General features: G+C 36.0%; 1 protein-coding gene across 3 annotated transcripts in view; it reads right to left on the bottom strand.

The window, feature by feature from the left end:
- Positions 1-3318: 3318 nt before the first annotated feature.
- STRIT1 (small transmembrane regulator of ion transport 1) overlaps positions 3319-24679 on the bottom strand; it is a 37612-nt gene continuing 16251 nt past the window's right edge. For 2 of the 3 annotated variants that reach the window (XM_042955524.1, XM_042955525.1), the window contains exons 2-5: positions 22797-22873; positions 6142-6341; positions 3504-3602; positions 3319-3404 (exon numbers count right to left, since the gene is read on the bottom strand). In XM_042955524.1, the coding sequence (XP_042811458.1) occupies positions 3508-3602; positions 6142-6154 (108 nt within the window). In that variant the 5' untranslated portion in view covers positions 6155-6341; positions 22797-22873 and the 3' untranslated portion in view covers positions 3319-3404; positions 3504-3507. The remainder of the gene's footprint in view (positions 3405-3503; positions 3603-6141; positions 6342-22796; positions 22874-24679) is intronic. The other variant, XM_042955526.1, reaches the window with a different exon arrangement.

Genomic DNA, 24679 nt, shown 5'->3' with positions numbered 1-24679 from the left:
CAACAGGGAAATAGGAGGAGAGTGAGAGAGAATATTAAATAAAGATAAGAGCAGAAAATGAAGGGAAAAACAAAATTGGACAGATCTAGCTATATGCTTGAAGAGGTCCAAAGCAATCTCTCCATCTAATGTCAATGGGCTCCAGAGCAAGTTTCTACCTTTAGCGAGATAAATGAGGAATATGCCCAATGTCTATAACATCCTGATGAGATCACTGTGTCGATTAAACTAGGGGATTGCATTTTCTAAATGCAAATACATCCTATCCTGAGTATATCTTCACATGGTAGAGATGAGAGAAAACAAATAGGATGCCAGGTTAGAGGCTTTAAGCACATCAGTATGCAAACCACTTTTTAAGCCGGTTTCCATTTACTCTCCACTTCTGGACCAATTTTACAGAGCAGGTAACCTGTAACTCAAAACAATCTCTCCATGACCCTATTTCATTCAGCATCAAGATTCTAATCAATATCCTATTTCCTTTAATAGTCATAGGCATAAGCTCTAAAAATAACTTCATCAGCTCTATATTTGTGTCATTTGGAATTTTGAATTTATAAGGGCGTGTATGCCCAGCCCAGGGAAATTACTGAAAATGGTCTTAAATCTCCGATAATGGCCTAAATTTGAAGCCCTGGGATATTTCTGTCCTTCCAAAAAAAAAAAAAAAACCCACTTTGTGCCCACTCAGGATTCGTTCAGATGATTTATAAGAAATTGCATACCCATCTCACTTTGCAAAACAGGAAATCACTTTCAAAAGAGAGCAGAATAAAACACCTTATCCATCTCATTCTCAGGGAAATTACCAACTCAAAATATTCTTCTGCTTTTGATGTTCTTCTTTCTTTCCTCTAAAGGAATCTCAGGCTAATGTATATTTATGTTTTAAGTGGAACTACTGTGCTTGTCTAAGAAAGAAGAGGAGAAAGGGGATGTCTGAGAAACTGCAATAAGCAAAAATAAAGGACAGTAAGTAAAACAAATAATAAATAAAACTAGGAAATTTCCTCAGAAAAAAAGAGAAATTCAGGTTTATTTTATTATAAGATCGATAGATGCTTATTACTTGAAAACCTTATATCTGTTTGTGCACAGGGACCTCTCCTCCAGGACTTATCCTTAGGAATTTTCTCAGCTCTGTTGAGCTTGGTAGATCATGAGGAGTTTCCTTAAACATTTCAAGACTCAGTGGAATTTGTCACTTTTCCCAGACACAGAGAGTGATAAACAGCTTTCTTTAAACTTTTTTATATTTTATGTCCTAATAGGTATTAGAAAAGTAGTATTTCTCAGCTCTAATATCAATACAGGTCTTGGGGTAGGGGAGAGGCATAGGGTGGGTATTATGATGATGTAAGGCTAGGCATTAATTCAGTCAAAAATATCAAGAAACAGTTAACCATCATACTCTTCTCAAATAGGTATAACTGCACTTTGACAGAACGTACACTGAAGATTTTGGAAATTTAAAAACATATAAGCTTCTATGCCTTATAAGATCTGTATGCAATCATCTACTCAGATGTATTATTCACAGATCACTAGTCACTTCTTTGAGAATTCCAATCCAGCTTAAATTGCTTCAACATCTTTAAAGTTCAAACTTAGAACATCAACATTGTGTATTCAAGGATATTGTAGGGGGAAAATAATTAACCTTTTGGTGCATATTTAGTAGTTGTCTAATTTGAATTATAGTCTATACGTTGAAAAGGTAAGAAATGGATTCACCAATAAAGAGCTTAAATTTAATAAAGAAAATAAAATTCACATATGTGAAAATATTAGTGGACAAATAGTACTAGGTCTCATTATACTTAATGTAATTAAAATATAATGTAATGTAATATAATTAATATATAATAGTGCAATTTTTTTGCTGCAGCAATAAACAGAAAAGTGGCTGGGACTTACCAATGTAAGCTGTCGTGGATCAATGTCTATATGTATCTGGAGGAATGCCTACATGTACACATACACTGTAAGTGTGTTTTCCAAACTTCTATGGTAATAGAAATCACCTGGAGAATTGATTTTTTTAATAGGCTTTCTCCAGACCTACCAAAATAAACTCTTAGAGAAGGAGTTCGAGAATCTGTATTTTTAACAAATGACTCAGTCAATTCAGATCAGGCAGGTTTAGAAAACATTGTGGTCCTCAAAACAATCCCATGAGAATATTATTATCCTTCTTTTATAGTTGAGAAAACTGAGGTTAGAGAGATTAATTAACTATTCAAAGGACTCCCAAGTTAGGATAAAGCAATCTGACTTCCAAAATTTTTGTTCTTTTTTACTGCGCTAGGCTTTCTTTGTTCTCTGAGAAAATGATCAGGTTGGATGTGGAAACATAGAAAAATAGAAAAATTCATTTCTATTCCTCCTTTAAAACGTTACCTTCTGTTTTAAAGTGCTGGAGAAAAGAATACTGAGCCCTTGAATAAGAATGTGCATATTGATACAGCCCCCTACATTTTATAGAAAGGTAGAATACATAATTCTGTACCTGGCTTTTTTCACTCAACACTTTGACCTGGGGATGACATCACATCAGTATATAGAGACTCCCTTCATTCGTTTTCACAGACGTCCAAGTTAACACATTATGTAGCTAGAACTCAGTTTATTTAGTCAGCCCCCTGTTAATGGACCCTTGGCTTGTTTCCAGGTTTTTGCTATAACAAATTATGCCTTAATGAGTAGGCCTGTGCAGATGCCATTTTGCAGTTTTACCAGTGTGCACCTGTGGGAAATGCAATATTCTTAGAAAAGGGATGGCTAAGTCAGAAGTTAAATACATATTTAATTCTGATAGATATTGACTGTCAAACACCTCTAAAAATTCTGTACCATTTTTAATTTCTAAAGGAAGTATATGAGCATGTTTTATTCCCCACATATATAAAGTCAAACATCTTTGTTTTGTCCCAGCTACGAGGTGAGCGATGGTTCTCCAGTGCGGTTTTAATTACACTTCTTTTATCATGAGCAAGAGGGGAAGGGGAAGTTTATATTTACAGCTTATTTTCTGTGAACAACGATCTCTATTCATCTCTAGCTCATTTTTTCTATAGGGTTTTTTTTCAGTGGGCACCCCCCCAAAATTTTTAACGTAATTCATCAAACTTTTCCCTATTTTTAGTCAAAGTTTGGAACATTTTTTCTATTCCCAGGTTATAGAGAAATTCATCCATAATTTCTTACAGTTCTTATTTGTAGTTGAAATTTTTAAAAGTTCCTGAAAAGATTCATATGTACACCAAAGTAACAGTTTACAAATCCAAGGTTAGAAAGTGATGTCAAACATTGCAGTTATTTACATGAGAAATGTTTAATAATCTGTCATGTTCATGTTTTTCTTAATTCTTCTAAATGAAGTCAATCTGAAGTCTTCTTGCCTGTATGATAAAATGTTCCATTAGTAAAACAGAAAAGATTATTCCTGGAGTAATGTATGGTCTTTATGAATAAACATATTCAATTATTGAAAACTTTACCTTTCTAAGAGAAGACAACATAAACCATTATGATGCAGCCCACAATCCAGCCAATCAAGAGAAGAATAGGGACCAGAAGGTGTGACAGTGTAGATTCTGCTTAAAAATAAAGAAAAGAGAGTAGGTAGGTCATTTTGGCATCATATCTTCTGAAGATAGAGAATTTATTTGAGAGAATAAATGGAATCTGATAATACCAAGAGGAAAAAAAAATACACTCTTCAGTCACTCTCAGACATGATTATTATCTTCTGTTCTACAAAGGGTACGTGAGACTCAGCTGGGTATTTAAAAGGAAAGACCTGTGTTCAAATGATAGGCTTTCCTTATACAGTTACGCGACCTTGGGCAACTCTGAGCTTGAACTTCCCTATTTGTAGAGATAATGAAACTTGTGATATCTACCTCCCTGAGTTGTTGAGAGGATCAAATGATACTGTGCATGTGCAAGAGCTTTGCAAACTCTAACCTTCCTGTGTGTGTGCCTAGGGTACACAGAACACATCCCTGCATTTGTTCAAGAACACAGAGAACAGCTGTTTACATAGAAACAATCGAAAATGACTTTTGAGGCAATTCCTCCTAAACTAAATAATCATAATATAGGGAAAGTTATTGAAAATTGTTGTTAGCCTTCATAGCTGACTTTAATCCTAAGTATCATAGGAAAAGAAAAGCATTATACCTTATATGATCATTCTCAACTAGAGAAAAGAGATTCTATTTGGTTAACATATTCAATAGAGCAACCAACACTGATCCAACACACATAAAAGACATTTAGAACAATGATTACTCCTGTGTCTATTTTGAACTCTAATCTGAAGAAAGCAATTTATAAAATTATCATTTTTAAAATATTCATTGTACATGCACACCACACAAAAAGATTCAAAAAGAGCACAAAAAGACATCATATAGAATTAATGTCCACACATAAGGACTCAGATATATTCTTAACTGAAAAGCACAATTGGGTTTTGTACCACCAGCTAACAAAGAGAACGCATATTCTTAGCAACCGTGTGCCTGTTACCATTTCTATCATTTTAAAATGTGAAGTTTTTTTTTTTTAAGTACTATTAAAATCATCAGGAAAAGAAACACTTCTAAAATTAGGAGCTCCTCTAATAAAAGCAAACTTTGTGCAGTTAAAGTGAATTTTAATAGTTTAAATCTATCTTTCCAGGAATGTTGGCATGTCTTTTAACTCTAACAAATTCAACGGGTTTTCCTTGCTTCTCCATCTCGCTTTGACCTTGAACAAAGCATTAACCACTCATGGAAAAACCTTTCTCTTTACCTGCCTGTGGTATTGCTTTAAGTATAAAGCGAACATTGTGATATGCCCTTTACTCTCATTTGGATGAAAGCCTTTTTATGAATTAAGGTGCCATTACAGTGGGAGTACATAGCAGTGATTTTTTTGAACTGTTCATATATGCGATTTCACTTTTTTCCCAGTTTCAAAGAACTTAAAAATTAATACGAATATTCTAATTGAGCATTTATAAATATCTTATACAAGCATATTTTTGTACGATTCTAAAATTTACATATAATAAAGCCCTAAAAGTATATATCTCATTATTTACTACTCATTGTAAAACAGTACAGTTGACTGCATTTCAACAGAGTATGCCTGCATTTGTGTTCTTTTAACATGAATATTTTAAGTTTTACCATAATCTGTAGCATTGTTTTGAAATAGGAATATATAGGAACACAATATACTTTGCATAGGTCACTTATATTATGGCACAACCAAGCACAAAACTTCTTTTTAAATATGAAGAGTGATTTCAAAATGCTTCTCTCTGTCCAATTCTGAGCATGCCCAAGAGGTTATACCTGGAAGTATCCTTAAGGGCACTGTGCACTGAAACAAGACTGTCTGCATTCAGAATCTGCTGCCACCACTTTCTATGATCACAGGCAAGTGACTATACTCGGCTATGCCTCAGTTTCCTTATCTGTAAAATGGAAATGGAAGACAATACTGCCTATCTCATGAGATCATTGTCCAGATTAAGAGCAAACAGTGTAGTGTAAAAAAGCATTTCTTGGATACAATATATATTGAGCCCCTTCTGTCATAGTAGAGTCAATCATTTTTCTTAAATATAACACACATTTTAAAACCAGAAAATAAGAAATTCAGATCTGAAGCATATCAGAAACGACTAAGTCCATTTTATTCATTTTCACTTTAGAGGCAGAAAACAGGCCCAGAGAGGTAGCGGAGCTTCCCCAAACTCACATGGCTGATCTGTGGACAGCCACGAATTGAGGACAGAATCAAATGTCCTCAATTCTGGTCCAGCACACCACAATACCTCAAATCTTGTATAACACTCGAGAATAACTGACTCCCACCTCTTTCAAAACAAGCATGAACAAATTAAGCTCTTTTGTTTGTTTGATCCTTTGAAACTACATGTAACGTACAGACATAATCCATAAATTGTACATTGAATGGCTTTTTTCGTAGCCATGCTAACATATATGATTAATGCCCATTTAGCAGAGATACCACATTCTTAAGAATAACTGAGAAATACTAAATACTGGGGAACATAAAATAAACCAGGGAGCTTGGGCCTGTCTTACCAAGAGGGTCTGATGCCTTAAATCTTACCTTTTTCAGCCATTCTTCCTGTTGCTGGGTGGGTTGGTCAGGGCCACGCTCACCTCTTCGTTGTTGTCACGCACCGTCTCTTTGAACTTTAAATAGAGAGATATCTGAAGAGTGTGGCAGCTGCCTCTCTCCTGACTGCCAATTGTCTGCAGAGTGATGTAAGGTGTTGGAGAACAGATCTCCCCTGGCTCTTCTTTATCCTGTTATCATGGAGGAAGCAACGGGCTACATAAGCTAAACAATTAAAGAAGTTGAGCTATCCTAACCCAGAGATGGGCAGATTTTTAATTCACCCAATGCCTTCAGGCAACATGGAGAAAATATTTAGGAAAGGGGGTGTACAGAGGAAAAATGGCATTGCAATTAGACAAGTTCTATCAAGGAGAGAGGGTAATCTACTGGGGGAAAAAACACTTTGGAGTCGGAAAGACCTGGCTTCAAATTCCAACTCTGCTAGTTCTGTAATGAAGGCCAAGTTGCTTAACCTGAGTATCAGCCTCTTGAATTTTAAAATGAGAATAGTGATACCTTTCCACAGTGGAGGGGTCATAAAGAGGAGATGAAAAAGCTATGTGGAAATACAGACATTTATTACATTACAGGATGCAAAAGATAAAGTAAATTATGTGGTGCCCCTCACTGTGAACCATTCTAAAAACAGAACATTTTAATATAAATGTACTAGAAACTAAAACAACGAAAGGCTGGGGTATTGCCTAGAATTTTCAGAGAGCAGTCATAAGCTTGTTTTTATTAGCAATGTATAAAAACAGGACATCCCATTTTTCAAAGTCCAACCTGGTTTATGTAATACGACCTAGACTGTGCTCTAGATTCTCACTGGAATAACTTTAATTTTCAGGTCTGGATGGAAAAGTTTTGCAAAATGACCCTGTGACCAACTTCTCAAAAAGTCCACCACGAGATTAAGGGTGTCCTTCTTGAAAAGACAAGAGTTGCCTGACCAAGTCTACCTCCACAGAGCTCCGAGAGGGAGGTGTCCCTTCAAATGACCACATCTCATCACTCACCAGAATCCACCCATGGTTCTCCATCTCCCAGAAAATAAAAATCTGAACTCCTCATTGAGTACCTGAAAAGCCTCATCTTCCTACTTTCCCACTTGCAGTGACGCCTCAGCCACAGTGAATCCTTTGTGATATATGAATTCAGGATGAATTGATTTTTTACCTCAAGTCATATGCCTATAATTAGACTGTGCAGCCAACAATCTGGTAAGTTTATTACATGATTATGCAATATGTTTATGTTATATCATTCAAGCACAGTTGTCATCTCTCTCTTTCTCTATATACAATTTAAATGTATTTTTAAAAATGCCTGGGTATACCAGGCAGAAGAGAGACTTGTAATATCTATGTAACAAAATCCCTGGTAAAGTCCATTTTTTTTAATACTAAATAATTATATATTGATAAAAGGTTAATTGAGGCAAGATAAACAGAGATAGAATGAAAAAGTGATTAATCTCACTTAAATACTGATTTTTTAAACTAAATAGATTCAAATGAATACCCTATCTTAAGACCAAAAAAAAAAAAGATATTAAAAAGAAACAGTGACATACCGTCCAAAAAACAAATATACATATATACTAGTATAAAACAATTTGCCTAAAGTGGTTAAAAACAGAATGTATGAAAACATTTCTACATTAAAATTACCTTAAGCTTTCTTTTTTGATATAAAATTGACTATCATTAACATTGCTACCAATTTGAACTTTGAGGAAGAATTACTTTATAACTCATCATTTATTTTTGTTTTCTACAGAAAATGAGGGGGGGGGGGGGGAACTAATTCAATGAACATGAATTGCCCAGATCTCAGAAAAGAGTTCATGTATAGAAACCAATTTGACAATAAATTTCATATATTGGAAAAAAAATAATAATAAAAAAATAAAAAAATTAAAAAAAAAAAGAAAAGAGTTCAGTCTAGAATCTCATTTCTTTGGTATCCCATCAGTAACTTTTAAAAAATAATTATAATGTTTATTCAGGAAAAATGTTTTATTCACTAATAGACTGAATTCACTTTGAACTCACAAATGCAAGGGCTTCTTTTGACAATTTTCTAATCTTCCTCTTAGGGCATACCATTTAGGAATGTTTTACATTTCTACTTTGCATAAAAATTTCTTCAAGAGTTCTCAAATCCCTTATTATCAAAGTGACATTAGATTCTTCCAGGGCACTTAAGGTAAAAAAGTCAAATATTTGGCTCTTTATTCAAGATAAATCGTAATTCTTCATTTTTCTAATTTTTTCTAACCATTAGTGTCTGGAATTATAGTGGATAAGTCTTCACATGATAGATTAAATGGACAAATTCCTCTTAAGACCTTAGCTTACCCAAACTGATTCAAAAAGAAAGAAAATTTGAATAGACTTATAACAAGTAAAGCAATTGAAGTTATAATAAAAAAAATGTTTCACAAAGAAAAGCCCTGAGGGGCCCCACGGTGGCTCAGTCGGTTAAGCATGGTTAAGCATTAGACTTCAGCTCAGGTCAGGATCTCGCAGCTTGTGAGTTCCAGCCCCAAGTCAGGCTCTGTGTTGACAGCTCACAGCCTGGAACCTACTTCAGATTTTGTCTCCCTGTCTCTCTGCCCCTCCTCCACTCACACTCTGTCTCTCTCTCTCTCCCTCTCAAAAATAAACATTTAAAAAATAATTAAAAAAAAAAAAAGCCCTGGAACAGATATCTTCACTGGTGAATTCTACCAAACATTTAGAGTTAACACCAATACCTCAAAAACTATAGAAGAAGAGGGAAGACTTCCCAACTCATTCCCAACTCATTCTACAAGGCCAGTATTACTCCAATACCCAAACCAAAGATATTATAAGAAAAAAACTACAGACCAATCTCTCTAATGAATATAGGTGAAAAATTCTCAACAATAAACTGACAAACCAAATCCAGCAACATACAACATCCTGAATTACATCCCAGGACCAAGTGGGATTTAACCCAGGAATGCAAAGTCAGCACAACATTCAAATACCAATTCACGTAATACACCATATTAATAAAATTTTTTTAAAAGCCCAAAAAACAAAACAAAAACAAAAACAACACATGATCATCTCACTAAATGCAGAAAAGCATTTGACAGACTCCAACCAACCAATTGGTAATAAAAGCAAACTTCCCCAACCTCATAAAGGGAATCTACAAAAACTCACAGCTAGCATCATATTTAATGGCAAAAGACTGGATGCCCCCCCCCACCAATCTCATGAATAAAACAAGAACGTGTACACTTATACTTTGATTCAATACTGTACTGGAGGTTGTAGCCAGGAGAATTAGGCAAGAAGATGAGATAAAAAGTCATCCAAATTAGAAAAGAAGAATTAAGCTATCTTCATTTGCATATAACATGATCTCATATACCAAGAAATCCTTAAGAGCCCCTTCTGCACACAAAAAAACTCTCATTTTTTTAAATTTTTAAATATTTATTTATTTTTGAGAGAGAGAGAGCATGAGCAGGGGAGGGGCAGAGAGAGACACACACACAGAACCAGAAGCAGGCTCCAGGCTCTGAGCTGTCAGCACAGAGCCCTATGTGGGGCTTGAAGTTGTGAACGGTGAGATCACGACCTGAGCTGAAGTCAGATGCTTAACCAACTGAGCCACCCCAGCTCAAAAAACCCACCCCCCCAAAAAACTCTTTTAGAAGTAATAATCAAATTCAGCAAGATTGTAAAATATAAGATCAACATGCAAAATTCAATTGTATTTCTACACAATAGCAATGAACAGTTTGAAAATTAAATTAAAAAATAACATTACAGTAGCATCAAAAAGAATAAAATACTTAAGAATAAAGAATAAATTTAATCAAAGATGTATAAGCCTTGTAACTAAAGACTAACAAACCCTTGCTGAAGGAAATTAAAGAAAATCGAAATAAATAGAAAGGCATTCTGTGTTCACGAATTGAAACAATATTGTTAAAGATGGCAGTACCACTCAAAACAATCTACAGGGTGACTGTATTCCTATCAAAATACCAATGGTCTTTTTTACAGAAATGGAAAATCTAATCTTAGAATTCATATGGAATTGCAAAGGACCCTGAATAATCAAAACAATCTTAAAGAGGAAATACAAGGGACTCACACTTACTGATTTGAAAATGTACTATAAAGCTACAGTAATCAGTAATGTGTGGTACAGGCATAAGGAGAGACATACAGGTGAATAGAATAGAATTGAACATCCAGAAATAAATCCACTCACTAGTGGTTAATTGATTTTCAACTGAGGTGCCAAGACAGTATATTAGGGAAAGAATAGTCTTTTTAACAAATGGTGCTGGGACAACTAGTCTTCTACATACAAAAGAATGAAAGTGAACTCCTACCTCATACCATATACAAAAATTAAGCCAAAATGAACCAAAGACCTAAATGTAAGAGCTAAAACTATAAAATCAGAAGAAATCGTAGGGGTAAACAGGCAACAGTTTCTTAGATAAAGAAACATACATAAAGTACACATAAAGTACAAGCAATCAAAAAAAAAAAAAAAAAGCTAAATTGGCCTCATCAAAATTTAAAACTTTTGTATATCCAAGAATACCACTGAGAAAGAAAAAAGATAATCTATGGAATGGGAAAAAATATTTGCATATCATATATCTGACAATGGTTTAATATCCAGAATATATTAAAAAAAAAGTCTTACAACTCAACAAGAAAGAGACAACCCAGTTTAAAAAGGGCAAAGCATTCAAATAGATTTTTATCCAAAGGAAATGTATAAGTAGTCAATAAGCATATGAAAATACACTCAAATCATTAGTCATTAGAGAAATGCAAATCAAAACCACAATAAGATACCACTTCACCCCCACCAAAATGGCTAAAATAAAAAGTTGCACAATAACAAGGGTTGACAAAGATGTAGAGAAATTAGACCCCTCATACAATGCTGGTAGGAATGTAAAATGGTTCAGCCACTCTAAAAAACAGTTTTGTAATTCCTCAAAATGTTAGATATAGAACTACCTTATGACCTAGCAATTCCATTCTTAGGTGTATACCCAAAAGAATTGAAAACAAGTATACAAAAACTATATACAGAAGTTCAGGGCAGCATTATTCATAAGGCTCAAAAAGTAGAAACAAACCAAATATCTATAAACTGATGAATAGATAAGCTAAATGTGGTATAGCCACACAGCGTAATAGTCAACCATTAAAACATGTTTTGGTACATCCTACAGCATGGTTGAACATTGAAAATATCATGGTATGTAAAAATGTCATATTGTATTGCATGATTCTGTTTATATGAAATGTCCACAATAGGAGAAACCATAGACACAAGAAGTAGATTGATGGTTGCTTTGGACTGGGGGAGATGGGAATGGGGAGTGATGGCTAAAGGCTATTGAGTTTTCTTGGGGAGTGATGAAAATGTTCTGGAATCAGATAACAGTACTGGCTGCACAACTTTGTGAATATACTCAAACCACTGAATTGTACACTTTATTTTTCTTAGTGTTCATTTTTGAGAGTGAGAGAGACCGAGCACAAGCGTGGGAGGGGCAGAGAAAGAGGGAGACATAGAATCCAAAGCAGGCTCCAGGCTCTGAGCTGTCAGCACAGAGCTTGATGCAGGGCTCAAACCCATAGACTGCAAGATCATAACCTGAGCCAAAGTTGGGAGCCACACAGGTGCCCTTGAATTGTATACTTTAAAAGAGTGAATTTTATGGTATGTGAATTATACCTCAATTTTTTAACAAGTTCAAATTAGTTCTTGAAACAAAAAAGTTTTAGAAAAGAACCCCAGACCTCGAAGGCAAAAAATCAGGGAGAGGTGAAACAGCATTGGGAGAAAGGACAACAAGGAGTTAGTGTGACTCCAGCAGGGTGAGCAAGGGGGATGGCAGTAAGGGAAGAGTCCAGGCAGTAAGGAGGCTTTATCAGCTATTGTTAGAATTTTGTTTTTTCCCTCTGAGTGAAACAGGGAGCCAACAGAAAGTTTTGAAGAGAGAGATTACATGATCAGACCTATAGTTCTGAAGTCTCATTTGTGGCTGTTTGATTGAGACCAAAGGTAGACGCAGACTTGTTAGCGACTATTGTAATGATACAGATAAGAAATGGTGGAGACTTGGACCAGGGTGGTGGTCAGTTCTCATCAAGAAAGGTGACTATTAATGAGGACAGAAAGTAGTGTGGCACATTTACAAAGGTGTGACTAATATGGTTTTGATAGGTTGGGTGGGACTTTCCCATATTATGAATTTTTGTTGACCAAGTTGCTGTGTCAAGAAATTTGTGTGTCCAAAGTCCAAGCAAAAGGTTCAGCAAATTGCAATAGAATGTATTGAACAATATTTATCCAATCTGAGGTGTCCAAAATATGAAATGTATTGAGATTAATGAGTAAGAGGCAACAAAGGATTACAAACTACCTGATCCTCTTCCCGGGGACTCCTTACATGTCATAGAAAAGAAAGAGTGGCTCAAAGCAGCAGGGACTATGATAGTGAAGGAGGAGGGACTCAGGATCAAGTTTCAACACCATCTCTGGCAATCGCTGTGTGAACTTAAACAAGTCATGTGTACTCTGAGTCTATTTCTTTATTTGGAAAATGAGAGAAATAGCATACAAGGTTGTTGCAGAATTAGAGATAAATGGGTATTATGTGCTCAGCGCTAGCCTAACACGTAGTAGATTCCCAATACATGATATTTATTATAATTAAATTATCATAAGCAGAGATAAAGGTGAATGAGAAGCAACATGTACAAAGAACTAGATGTTCCCTGATACATGTAGCCACAGTCATTCCTGAGGGTTGTCTTAGATTATCTCTTCATCCTCAGGCCACATAAGGCGGGTTGTAGGAGTCCATTTTTCAACTCCCACTCACTTCCCAATGCACTTCTGATTTAGCTTCTGCCTGCATTTTGCTATTAAAACAGCTTGTTCCTAAGATCATGAAGATCTATTATCACGTAAATTCCATGTGGCCAAAGTCCATGGAAATTTTTCAGTCCTGATCTTACTTACTGATGACCTCTTGGTGTCACTTGGTTACTTTATTCTTCTTGAAATTCTTTCTTAGCTTCTGTGGCATCAGATTCTTCTGACTTTTCCCATTTTTAACTGTTCATTCTTAGTCTTGTATGTTTATCATCATCTACCCAAACATTAAAGATTTGTTCCTTGGTAAATATATCAGAACAGAGGTTTCGGGATACAAGAAGATGATTTGGAGAGAGCCAGTAAGTGAAATCACAAAGTCATGTGCATTTACAAGGCCCTGAGAGTTCCTTTCAGGGCCAGCTTCTTGGTATGCAACCTGTACCGTCATTTAGGACTCTGTGCTAAAAAGGCCCCCATGCTTGGCTTAATGCTCTGATGTCAGTGTCTTGAAATTCTTAATAATTTATCTTTGCTCTTGGGTTTCATCAGGGTTGATGGAGAAATGGAGCATGTGCACAAGCAGAAGGATATTCAGGAGACTGTGTATGCGTGAGGTATCGATCCAGCCACAGCTCGAGTATGCGCGGGCCCAGGCTCTAAGTCCTGTAACAGCATCCACATGGCAGTGGACACTGCGGGCAGGCCAGAGCCTCGGACAGTGCAGAGCTGCGGGGAGCGGAGTTGTGGGGCCAGGCTGGGACCTGGGCAGAATGGAGCCCATGACAGCAGCAGGCATGCATGGAAAAGTGAAGTGACTTTTCCAATTTCACAGTCAGCCTCCTTACTTCCAACCTCTCACCTTCCTGCTGCGTTCCTGGTACCCATGACCTCTTTGGTGACATGACATGTTCAGTGATTTTACATGATTCATGACATGATGTGTTCAGTGATTATATATGAGAATCCTTTATTAGCCTACTGTAAAGTATAAAGGAATTTAAGGAAGAAGGCTGATAGATACCCAAAGGTGAGCATCTATGTATCCATTTCTTATTCTAAGACATTTTTCCCTAAACTTCAAGCCGTTGCCACCAGTACCCCCACCTTGCAAAATAGTATATGAAATATGATTTCAGTCTGAATCTATTTCTTGAACGTTTTCATATAGGTAAAGACAGAGGTAAATATAAAGTGTTTTTTTCAGTGTCATTCTTAATGTAGTACTCCTGTTCTTGGAGTCCGTAGCCTGAACAATCTCTACTAACACAGACACAAAAGGTGCTATTACTTCAGATTGATGTTTATTGGCTGGGTTGGATGGTTTCATCACCCAGAGAATCTTTGTGTTTCAAAGATGCATTGGCTATCAAAGGGAATTATCTGCACAGATCTGATAGATTCCAATATTCTTTAAAAAAAAACTCATTACTGAGTCATGACAACAGGTTGAATACATGGACGGTAGAGTCACAGTGTCAGGAGTTTGAATCTCTGCTCTACTACTATGCTATTTGTGAGACCTGGAACAGGTTACTGCCAGAAAAATTCTTCATACTTGGAAATAAGGCAGGCAGATGGAGGCAGATTCTTTCAGTATCACATAGGGACAAAGGTCATTCAAGGATTGTCAAGACCCGTACTGTGTTCACCTCATTTTTACTATTGATTAAAGTTCCCATACTTAGGGAATTTACTTGATAACTTGTACATTTCTGTCCAGTAGAAATTCAAGTAATTTATGCCCAATGGAGCAGATAACCCCAAATCTCAATGGCCTGCTGGACATTAACCAGTTCTATATCTAGTTCATCAATCTCATCCTAGCATTTCTTTGTTATGTTGATGGTAAATACACTCTTAATGCTCTTTGAACTGATCATAACATCTTTTTCCCTCCTTAATTATGAATTCAATAAAATATTTGATACAGGTCCTTTTTATATGTGTCTGAGAGTTCTGATTTTATCTTTTTGAAAATTATGCTTTAACCTGACTTTACTCTCTTGGCCTCAGTTTTCTTGAACTGTAAAACAGAGATAAGACCAATTTATAGGATTATCATGAAAGTTAAGTGGCAAAGGTATATAAGGCACTTTGCACAGTCTGGAGCTTTGAAGGTGAGTTTGTGAAGAGAGTACAAAGCAGCTGGAATTGGGGATGTGGTCCAGTTCATCACTGAACACTTTAACACCCACATTTTACATTCTTGCCTGAAATGATTTTCTGCTTCTATAATCACATTCTTAAAAACCTTATTTGCTGACCCTTTGCTAATTATACACTTTATACCTCATGGAAATAATGTCCAGTGGGAACTATGTGTGGGAGCTGGGTGACCTTCATCACTGAAAGCTTTCCAGTGCTTGTTTCCAATAGTGCTCAGGCAGGTGTAGGGTTTTAAAGGCCCACGATATTGTCAATCAAATAAATTTAAACCAAAAGACAAACAAGTTTTTTCTCAGAGACCATGCATTAGCATTTCCGTATTTTCAAGTGGTAATTTTTCAGAACAAAAAAGGGGACATGAAAGCTGATATTTTCAATGAAGGATATGCTGAGGAAACCTATTCAGTTGTAAACATATTCTATAAACTGTTTAACACTTTCCCCTCCCTAAGAACTCTCCCTAAGAACTCTCAAAACTATGGAATCAAGTTTCTGATGTTTCCCATTTATTTTTATTAATAAAATTTTTTTTAACATTTATTCATTTTCAAGAGAGAGAGACAGAGTGCGAGTGATGGAGGGGCAGAAAGAGGGTGACACAGAGTCCAAAGCAGGCTCCAGGCTGCCAGCACAGAACCCGATGTAGGGCTCGAACCCATGGACCCTGAGATCATGACCTGAGACAAAGTCAGATGTTCAACCGACTGAGCCACCCAGGTGCCCCCTGATATTTCCCTTTTACTACCCAAAGGTATACACCTATCCCACCCCCATACCCTAAACAAAAGGAACCCCAAATTTACCCATCAGAGCCAAAGGGCATTTTTACGGTTGAAGAAGTATACCTAGTTCTCTCCGCATGGTGGCAAAATTACTCCTGCTGGGGGCTGGGCTGTGTACAAAACAACAGAAAAATGCTCCTCTCCCAACACCCATTCCACACAATCTTTGAGAACTATAAATATAGGGTTGAGCAGCACAAAACCACAGAAGACAAATAGTTAAATAACTGTACTTTATGAACTACTCAGAACTCCTGGACAAACTGTTCTCAATCCTAAGGCTTTAAGCTATAAGAGAGCAGCTTAACACAAAACTCAAAGGAGTGAATAATCACCATGCTTGAAGGACAGAGCCATCCTTGGCCTGCACATTTGCTCTGGTCCAGTGACTACATTTTTCTCCCGGCTCTTTGAACATGTGCTGTCCCAGAGGACTTGTGCTCCCCTTGCTGGCCAACATGCCTCCCAATGGGAAAGCCCTCATGGAGGCTTCACACAGCCTCACAAGTCAGAACCCCCGGGAACACTACAGAATCTATGAGAGTCACCCCAGGAGTAATTCTGTTCCCTAGACCTAGCCCTTCCCACCAGCATTCTGGTTCCTAAAACTATTATAATAGGAGACAAAATCTTTCATTCTATAAAGTTATAACCACTTTCATCTTTACTGTATTCTAAATCTCTATACATTTAAACCTATTTTCCAACACTTTATCGTGACATTTTCAAGCACATGGCAATGTTGAGATAGTTTTACATAATTACAAAATTTCCCATCTATGTGTACAAAATTTCATCAATCCATCTGATTTTTTGATTTTCTGATTTTTTTCAAAATAAACTGCAGATAGCAGCACTCTTCCCTTTGAACAGTTTAGTATGCATGTCATTGGACAAGAGTCCAATACATTTTAATATTTTTTTCAAAATAAACTATATACAGTGAAATGTATAAATCTTAACTGTACATTAACTGAATTTGACAAATGCATGTACCTCTGTAACCTAAACTCTTTTTTTTTTTCATTTAAATCCAAATTAGTTTACATATAGTATAATAATGATTTCAGGAATAGAATTTAGTGATTCGTCACTTACCTGTAACTCCCTTGCCCTCCCTAATGCCCATCACCCTTTTAGCCCATCCCCCTTACCCAACACCCCACCAGCAACCATCAGTTTGTTCTCTGTATTTAAGAGTCTTTTATTGTAATCTAAACTCTTATTAGGATAGAGACCTGAATCTATTTCTTGACCTACTAGCTTTTATTAGTGACCTGTGTATTCACATACAAGTAACAATCTGTTTTAAATATCTTAGCTTTAAAATATATTTTAAAATCTGCATGTCTCATCCCCCTTTGTTGCTCTTATTTTCAGAACTATTTTTGCTATTCTGACAGATTTAATTTTTCTCTTGAATTTTCAAACCACTTAGTTCCCACAAAAAAAGAAAAAAAATAAAAATTAAAAACTCCTTATCTTTAATTAACTTGCATTAAGTTTAGGATTAACTTGGGGATGTGTGAAACTTCATAATATTCCATGTACCCTTCCAAGAACACGAAATGCTTTTCTATTTAGTGAAGACTTCTTTTATGTGTTAGAATTCTTTTCATAAAATTCTTGCACATTTCTTCTTGAGTTTATTTATGGGTTGTTTTTCTACATATGTTTTTTCCATTTTTTCCTTTTTTATATGAATTTTGTATACAAACAACTTTCCAAATTTGCTTATGATCGACAGTAATTTTCAGTTAATTTTCTTAGGTTTTGATATATAAATCATTATCTACAAACAATAATTTACCTTCTCTTTTCCAATTTCTATATCTCTTTCCCCCCCTCTGCCCCCCCACATTTATAGTTGCATCAGTTAGAGCCAAGCTGTCATTAGACAGGCATTAGTGTTTTGAACAACTTTTATGTATCTCTTTCACAGTAAATGGCCTCTGAATATGGAAAATGGCCTTCCTCTTTAGGGGGAGGGGATGGTTTTAGCAATTTACCTTTCCCTAAAAACTATTCCACTTCACCCCAATATTGAGTTGATCAAGAGTCAATTACTTCCATTTCCTCAGTATCCATGGTCATTTCCCCATCTCCTTTATTATTTTGTATAATTATGCTTTTCTCTTTTTCACTAGTTTTTCAAAGAGTCAACTCTTGAATTTATTTTTCGGGCTTATCATTTTCCTGTTTTATATTCATTAATTTTTGCTTTTAAATTTCTGAGTTACTTCCTTCAACTTTTCTTGGGTTTATCTCCTTGTCTTTTATCTAATTTTTAAAATGTGATGCTTACTTCATTAATTTTTGTTCATCTATAAAAACATTTAAGGTTGTGTATTTTTCCTTTGAGCACAGTTTTAGCTGTATCATGGGTTCTGATATGTCATATTTTAATTAATAATGTTTTCTAGATATTCTGACATATTACTTTTGATTTTCTCTTTGACAAAGGAATTGTTTGAGAGAATTTTTAAATTTCTAAGTGGTATTTTGCTTTTAAAATGAATCATGGAGGGGCCCCTGGGTGGCTCAGTTGGTTGAGCGTCCAGACTCTTGATTTTGGCTCAGGTCATGATTCCAGAGTCATGGGATCCAGCCCTGCCTTGGGCTCTACGCTGAGCATGGAGCCTGCTTAAGATTCTCTCCCTCTCTCTTTGTCTCTGTCCCCTCCCCTACGTGCTCACTCTCTCTCTGTTTCTGTCTAAAGTAAAAAAATAAATAGGGATGCCTGGGTGGCTCAGTCGGTTGAACATCCAACTTCAGCTCAGGTCATGATCTCACGGACTGTGTCCCATGTCTAGCTCTGTGCTGACAGCTCAGAGCCCGGAGTCTGCTTCAGATTCTGTGTCTCCCTCTCTCTGTCCTTCCCCCACTCCTACTCTGTCTTTCTCGATCTCTCAAAAATGAATAAACGTTTAAAAAATGTTTTTAAATAAAAAATAAATGAATCATGGAATAACACTTTTTATAGGACAAAAATTTTAATAAACGATACTAAGTATTTATGCATCTGTTCAGGGAGTGTTGTTTCCTATAAGTGCTAGCTTTGTATTTGTGACCCAAATACACTGACGTATTTATTCCTTAATTATCCTCTTTTATTATAGGAAATCAAGTCTCAGAGAGATTAAGCAATTTGTCAAACACCACATAGATCTCGGAATCAAAATAATAGAGCAGGATGCCTGCCACGGCCAACACAATCCTACCTCCCCAGACTGCATCACTAGAACCATATGAGGAAACAAAACACAAATTACTTACCATCTAGAGGAAATACATGCCCAACACACCACCATAAACATGCAGTCACTGAGGATGTCATGGATGCCCATTGAGAAATGCAGATAAGTAATTGCACATTTCCTACAAGTACAAGGCTTTTAGAGATTTCACATGTTGGGAGTGCTCCAGGACAGTGATTCTGCTTTTGGAGTTCTTTCCGATTTTAAGGTATTCCTCGAAGAGGTTCATTTCCTTGTTTCACTCTCACCATCAGGAATCCTTTTTCATACCCAACCTAATTACTGCATGCTGAGGGTTAGCTCTCTCTTCGGGATTCTTCAGAGATGGAGAACAGCTGGTCCCTATTCTCTGCATAATAACTCCTTGTAAACTTGAGGGAGGCCTTCCATAGTCATTGTCTCCGGGATAAATAATCCTAATCTCTAAATCCTACATTTTTGCAAAAATATTTTCTAAAAATGTGGTTATTTTCATGCCAGGTAAGGACAGTGTTTATGCAGCCCACATAAGGTCATTGTGTTGACCATTCATGAGCTACTGCATGGTGAGGTGGTGAAGGTCATTGCAACACGGCTGTTTTCTGGTGTCTCCAAGTCTGTTCAGGCCTCCTGTGGCCTTTTAACCTAGGTCATAAGCTTCAAAGCATTTGGCATCCATCTCCCACACTTAAGGTGCTGAGGAAAATCAAGGCCATCTGGGTGGCTCAGTCGGTTGAGCGTCTGCCTTTGGCTCAGGTCATGATCTCACAGTCTGTGAGTTCCATCCCCATGTCGGGCTCTGTGCTGACAGCTCAGAGCCTGCAGCCTGCTTCAGATTCTGTATCTTTCTCTCTCTCTTTGCCCCTCCCCTGTTTGTGTGCTCGCTCGCTCTGTCTCTCAAAATAAATAAACATTTTTAAAAATTAAAAGTGCTGAGGAAAATCAAAGTTGCACATGATGATGAAAGAAGATATGAGAAAAGCATGTAGACAGCAGAAAAATATGAGAGGTTTGTGGTGATTTGTGTGAAGTGCATTTATTCTTAATTTTAAAAAGCAGGAAAACTTATCTGATAGCATAGAAAGGAAATAAAATGAACACCCAGGATCTGTGATAACAGAGTAAATTTTTTTTAAGGCAAGAAAAGAAAGATAATCCATCCAAGTCTCTTCCCATACAGAACGCTAGAATGATTTCAGGCATCTCTAGAAATCATATGATAATGACAGAAATCTAGCTGCATGTTAATTATAGAACAAAAAGTGGAGGGAATTGGGTTACTGTATGGAAGAAAGTATCATAATTACAGAAGTGATTTTTGTATATAAAATCAATGCCTACAGTATATTACTTGAAAAAATAATTTCTATAAGGTTTCACCAATAAGTATTAGTAAAAATAATTATCAAGAGCTTCATTCATCCAGTGGCCCCACTAACACCTAGAACTTCAAAATCTTTCACTAGATCTTTATGGGAAGCAAAGAAATTAAAGCCTTTACATAAATGCATGGGAGATCTTCTGGTTTCTCCCTAAAGTTGTGTATCAATCTATCCACATTCCACCAGACAGAATTCAGTCACAAGTCTAATGCAAAGGAAGGTTAGTAAATATCATCTGTGTGTCCAAGTACCTACCTAGTCTCTGCTACCATATTTATCTTTATGACTAAAAAAATGCTTTGTGCATGGGTGCTTAATAACAAATTAATATTAATTAACACAATGAAATATGTATTAATACAAAGCCATATTTCCTTTGAAAAGTAAAATCTACTGCAAATGACATATCCAATAAAGGGTTAGTATCCAAAATATATAAGGAATTTATAAAACCCAACACCCTAAAAACAAATAATCCAATTAAAATATGGGCAGAAGACATGAATAGACCTTTCTCCAAAGAAGACATACAGATGGTCAACAGATACATGAAAAGATACTCAACATCACTGATCATTAGGGAAATGCAAATCAAAACCACAATGAGATATCACTTCACACCTGTCAGAATGGCTAAAATCAAAAACACAAGAAACAACAGGTGTTGGCAAGGATGTGGAGAAAAAGGGACACTCCTGCACTGTTGGTGAGAATGCAAACTGATGCAGCCACTCTGGAAAACGGTATGGTGGTTCCTCAAATAGTTAAAAATAGAACTACCCTATGATCCAGCAATCACACTACTGGGTATTTACCCAAAGAACACAAAAGCACTAATTCAAAAGGATATAGGCACCCCTGTGTTTATAGCAGCACTATTTACAATAGCCAAATTATGGAAGCAGACCAAGTGTCCATCAGCTGATGAATGGATAAAGAGGGAATGGTATATATATGCAATGAAATACTATTCAGCCATAAAAAAGAATGGAATCTTGCCATTTGTAATGGCATGGATGGAGCTAGAATATTATGCTGAGCAAAATAAGTCAGAGAAAGACAAATATCATATGATTTCACTCAGATGTGGAATTTAAGAAGCAAAACAAGCAAGCAAAGGAAAAAAAATAATAAGAGAGAGACAAATCAAGAAACAGACTTTTCATTATGCAGAACAAACTGATGGTTACCAGAGGGGAGGTAGGTATAGGGATGAGTTAAATAGGTGATAGGGATTAAGGAGTGCACCTGTGATGAGCACTGGTGATGGACTGAAGTGTTGAATTGCTACATTGTATACCTGAAACTAATACAACACTGTATGTTAACTAATTGGAATTAAAATAAAAATGTAAAATAAAAAATAAACATAAAGGGACACCTGGGTGGCTCAGTCAGTTAAGCATCAGGCTCAATTTTGGCTCAGTTCATGATCTCACAGTTTGTGAGTACGAGCCCAGCATCGGGTTCTGTGCTGACAGTGTGGAGCACTTGAAATTCTCTCTCTCCCTCTCTCTCTCTGCTCCTACCCTGCTTGCTCTCTCTCTCTCTCTCTCTCTCTCTCAAAGTAAAATAAATAAACTAAAAAAAGTATTTTAATTAAAAATTAAAAAATAAAAAATAAAAACTAGAATAATCTAGAACTAGCATTTCATATAAGGTCATCTACAAATTTCAGTTTAAACAATGTATGTCTCATATCTTATGAATGTATAATGAAATTTGACAGTTGGCTAACCAAATTTTTAACCAGGGTTTCTAAAAGAAAATAATTTAAAATAACAAAAGTATATATGTTACTTGATGTTTTTTCATACTTAGACTTTATTATTATCTATATTAGCTAATATAATATAGATTCCTTTTCTAGTTCATTTTTTAAGTTTTCTTCTTTGTGAACTTTTGAGTTGCTTGAATTTTAAAATAAAAATCATGCAACACTTACATAAATAATAAAATCATTATTCTTAAAAAATTAATGTAAAATCACATATTGGCTTTCTCTATATAGCATTCTAACAAGGAAGAAAGACAAAACAGCAATGCTGATCAACGGCAAAATGCTTTAATGTTTAATTTGACCTCTGACAGCTTTAAAGAGATGCTTTTAAAGCAGTTATTATCACATGCTTCTTTCTTAGGAAAAAAAGGGGGAAAACAAAGCTAACCTGTCTGTGATGAGTCTTACATCATGTCTCAAATGCTGGCCATTTGGAATTTACCAAGATCAACTGAATGTTTCTTTCTATAAGAAAGAAAAATAAATGGTTAATACCTTCAGCAGATCAATTAAATTACCAGGCAGCTATCTTCCCAACTGCCTATGCTGACATTGTTCTGAAATTAACTATTAGACTTAGTTTAGCTATTGATAGTATATTGCTCAAAAATAACTAGTTTCAACAACTTCTATGTTTTTCCCCTTCATTCCTTTCTGAATGCCAAAGTTCCTTTCACTAATGGATTGCTTATCATATGCTAAGGAGTCCATCACCAGAATAAAGGTAGAGATGGAATGTGGTCATGATGAAATTGCTATATTCCATTGCAGAGGTGATAAAAATGCAAGGTGCCTCATAAATATTTCTGACCCATTTGCTTACAGGGATGGGGGTATTGATGGTTTGGAAATCTCTGGCTGTAAAAAAAGCATTTCAGTTTATTCTATGCCATCAAGTAGCCTTTTGTTGAAGTAGAGTTTCATGGGTGAGTTATTACTGGGAAATCTGCCTTTAGAACATTAGTAATGCAATAAATTCCATCCAGCCCATCTAGGTTATTTTGAGCAGAACAATGTCTAAATGAGCCAACTGCATTTCACCAAAGATATTATATTCTATTCAGAGGCTCATATGTGATCTTCTTGGTCCTTGTCTTTTTGAGATTCAGAATGGCAGAAATAGTCATGATGGGAGCTTCTTTTTAGGGAATTTCAATCAAAAGATGACATAAAAAATTCACTGAACAAAAATTTGTAGTTAAACCAAGTAACTGAACTGATCATTATAAGCTATTGAATCACATTGCAGCTCACGAAACTTGCATATGAGATCCATGAAGATATTTTTGTCTTGAATATGAAGGTTATAGCATGTTCTTTCAGATTTGTATGGATACTATGGAATCATAGTTCTATAGCTGTACTATGTATATCTGTTTTGTTTTCAAATCAGACTCAAAACGCATTGATATAAGGGATGGCATATAAGAGGCATTTCAACTTTGGAGTCAGATGTCTTGTGTTTCAGTAATGGCTCTGCCACTCAGCTGTGTGGCCTTGGACAAATTACATAGCAATCCTGTGCCTCACTGTTCTCCTCTGTAAGAGGAAGACAATAAAAGTATCTATTTTTTTGAGAATTAAATGTTTGCTCCTACTATTATTATTCTCCTTCTGTTATGTTCTGACACACAGCATCCTGCAGAATAATGGGACCACAGGAGGCACTCAGTATATATTCATTGAATAAATTGTCCCAGGTAGATTTCTTACGGCTATAGAGACATGTAGTAGTAGCCTAGTGTGGGGTAAGGGTAGGCAGGGATCGCAAGTTAGGGAGAACTGAAAACTCAGTTTATCTGAAATATAAACTTTACTAAGCAATTGTTTTAGTTTTCTCATTAGTAAAATGGTGCCAAGAATATGATCTTAAAAGATCATTGGAATTAAAAACAATATATGGTGAGCACTGGCAAAATATCGACCACTCAATAGATGATAGCTATCACTAGCTAACACTATGATCTATTTCTATTCCCAGAACACCTTTGACACTAAATGTCAAGGGTGGTGGTTGGTTTCCCATATCAACAACAAATTCTCCAACGCTTACAATTGAATTGTAATTCAGTTCTGACACTACCTGGAATTAGCACACACCCACAAGAGTTTAGTCCCACAAGACTGCCACCACTTCACACACCAGTTTCAAAGTCCAGGCTTCCTGTACTTCTGACCTACCGGCTGTAAATGGAGGGTTCCCATGACCCTCTCCTCAGGTTTGATAATTTTCTAGGATGGCTCACAGAATTCAGGAAAATAGTTTACCTA

Source organism: Panthera leo, chromosome C2, assembly GCF_018350215.1.
Source record: "Panthera leo isolate Ple1 chromosome C2, P.leo_Ple1_pat1.1, whole genome shotgun sequence".
NCBI lineage: Eukaryota > Metazoa > Chordata > Mammalia > Carnivora > Felidae > Panthera > Panthera leo.
The sequence above is the reverse complement of the archived record's forward strand: the minus strand, read 5'-3'. Positions and strand labels throughout refer to the sequence as shown.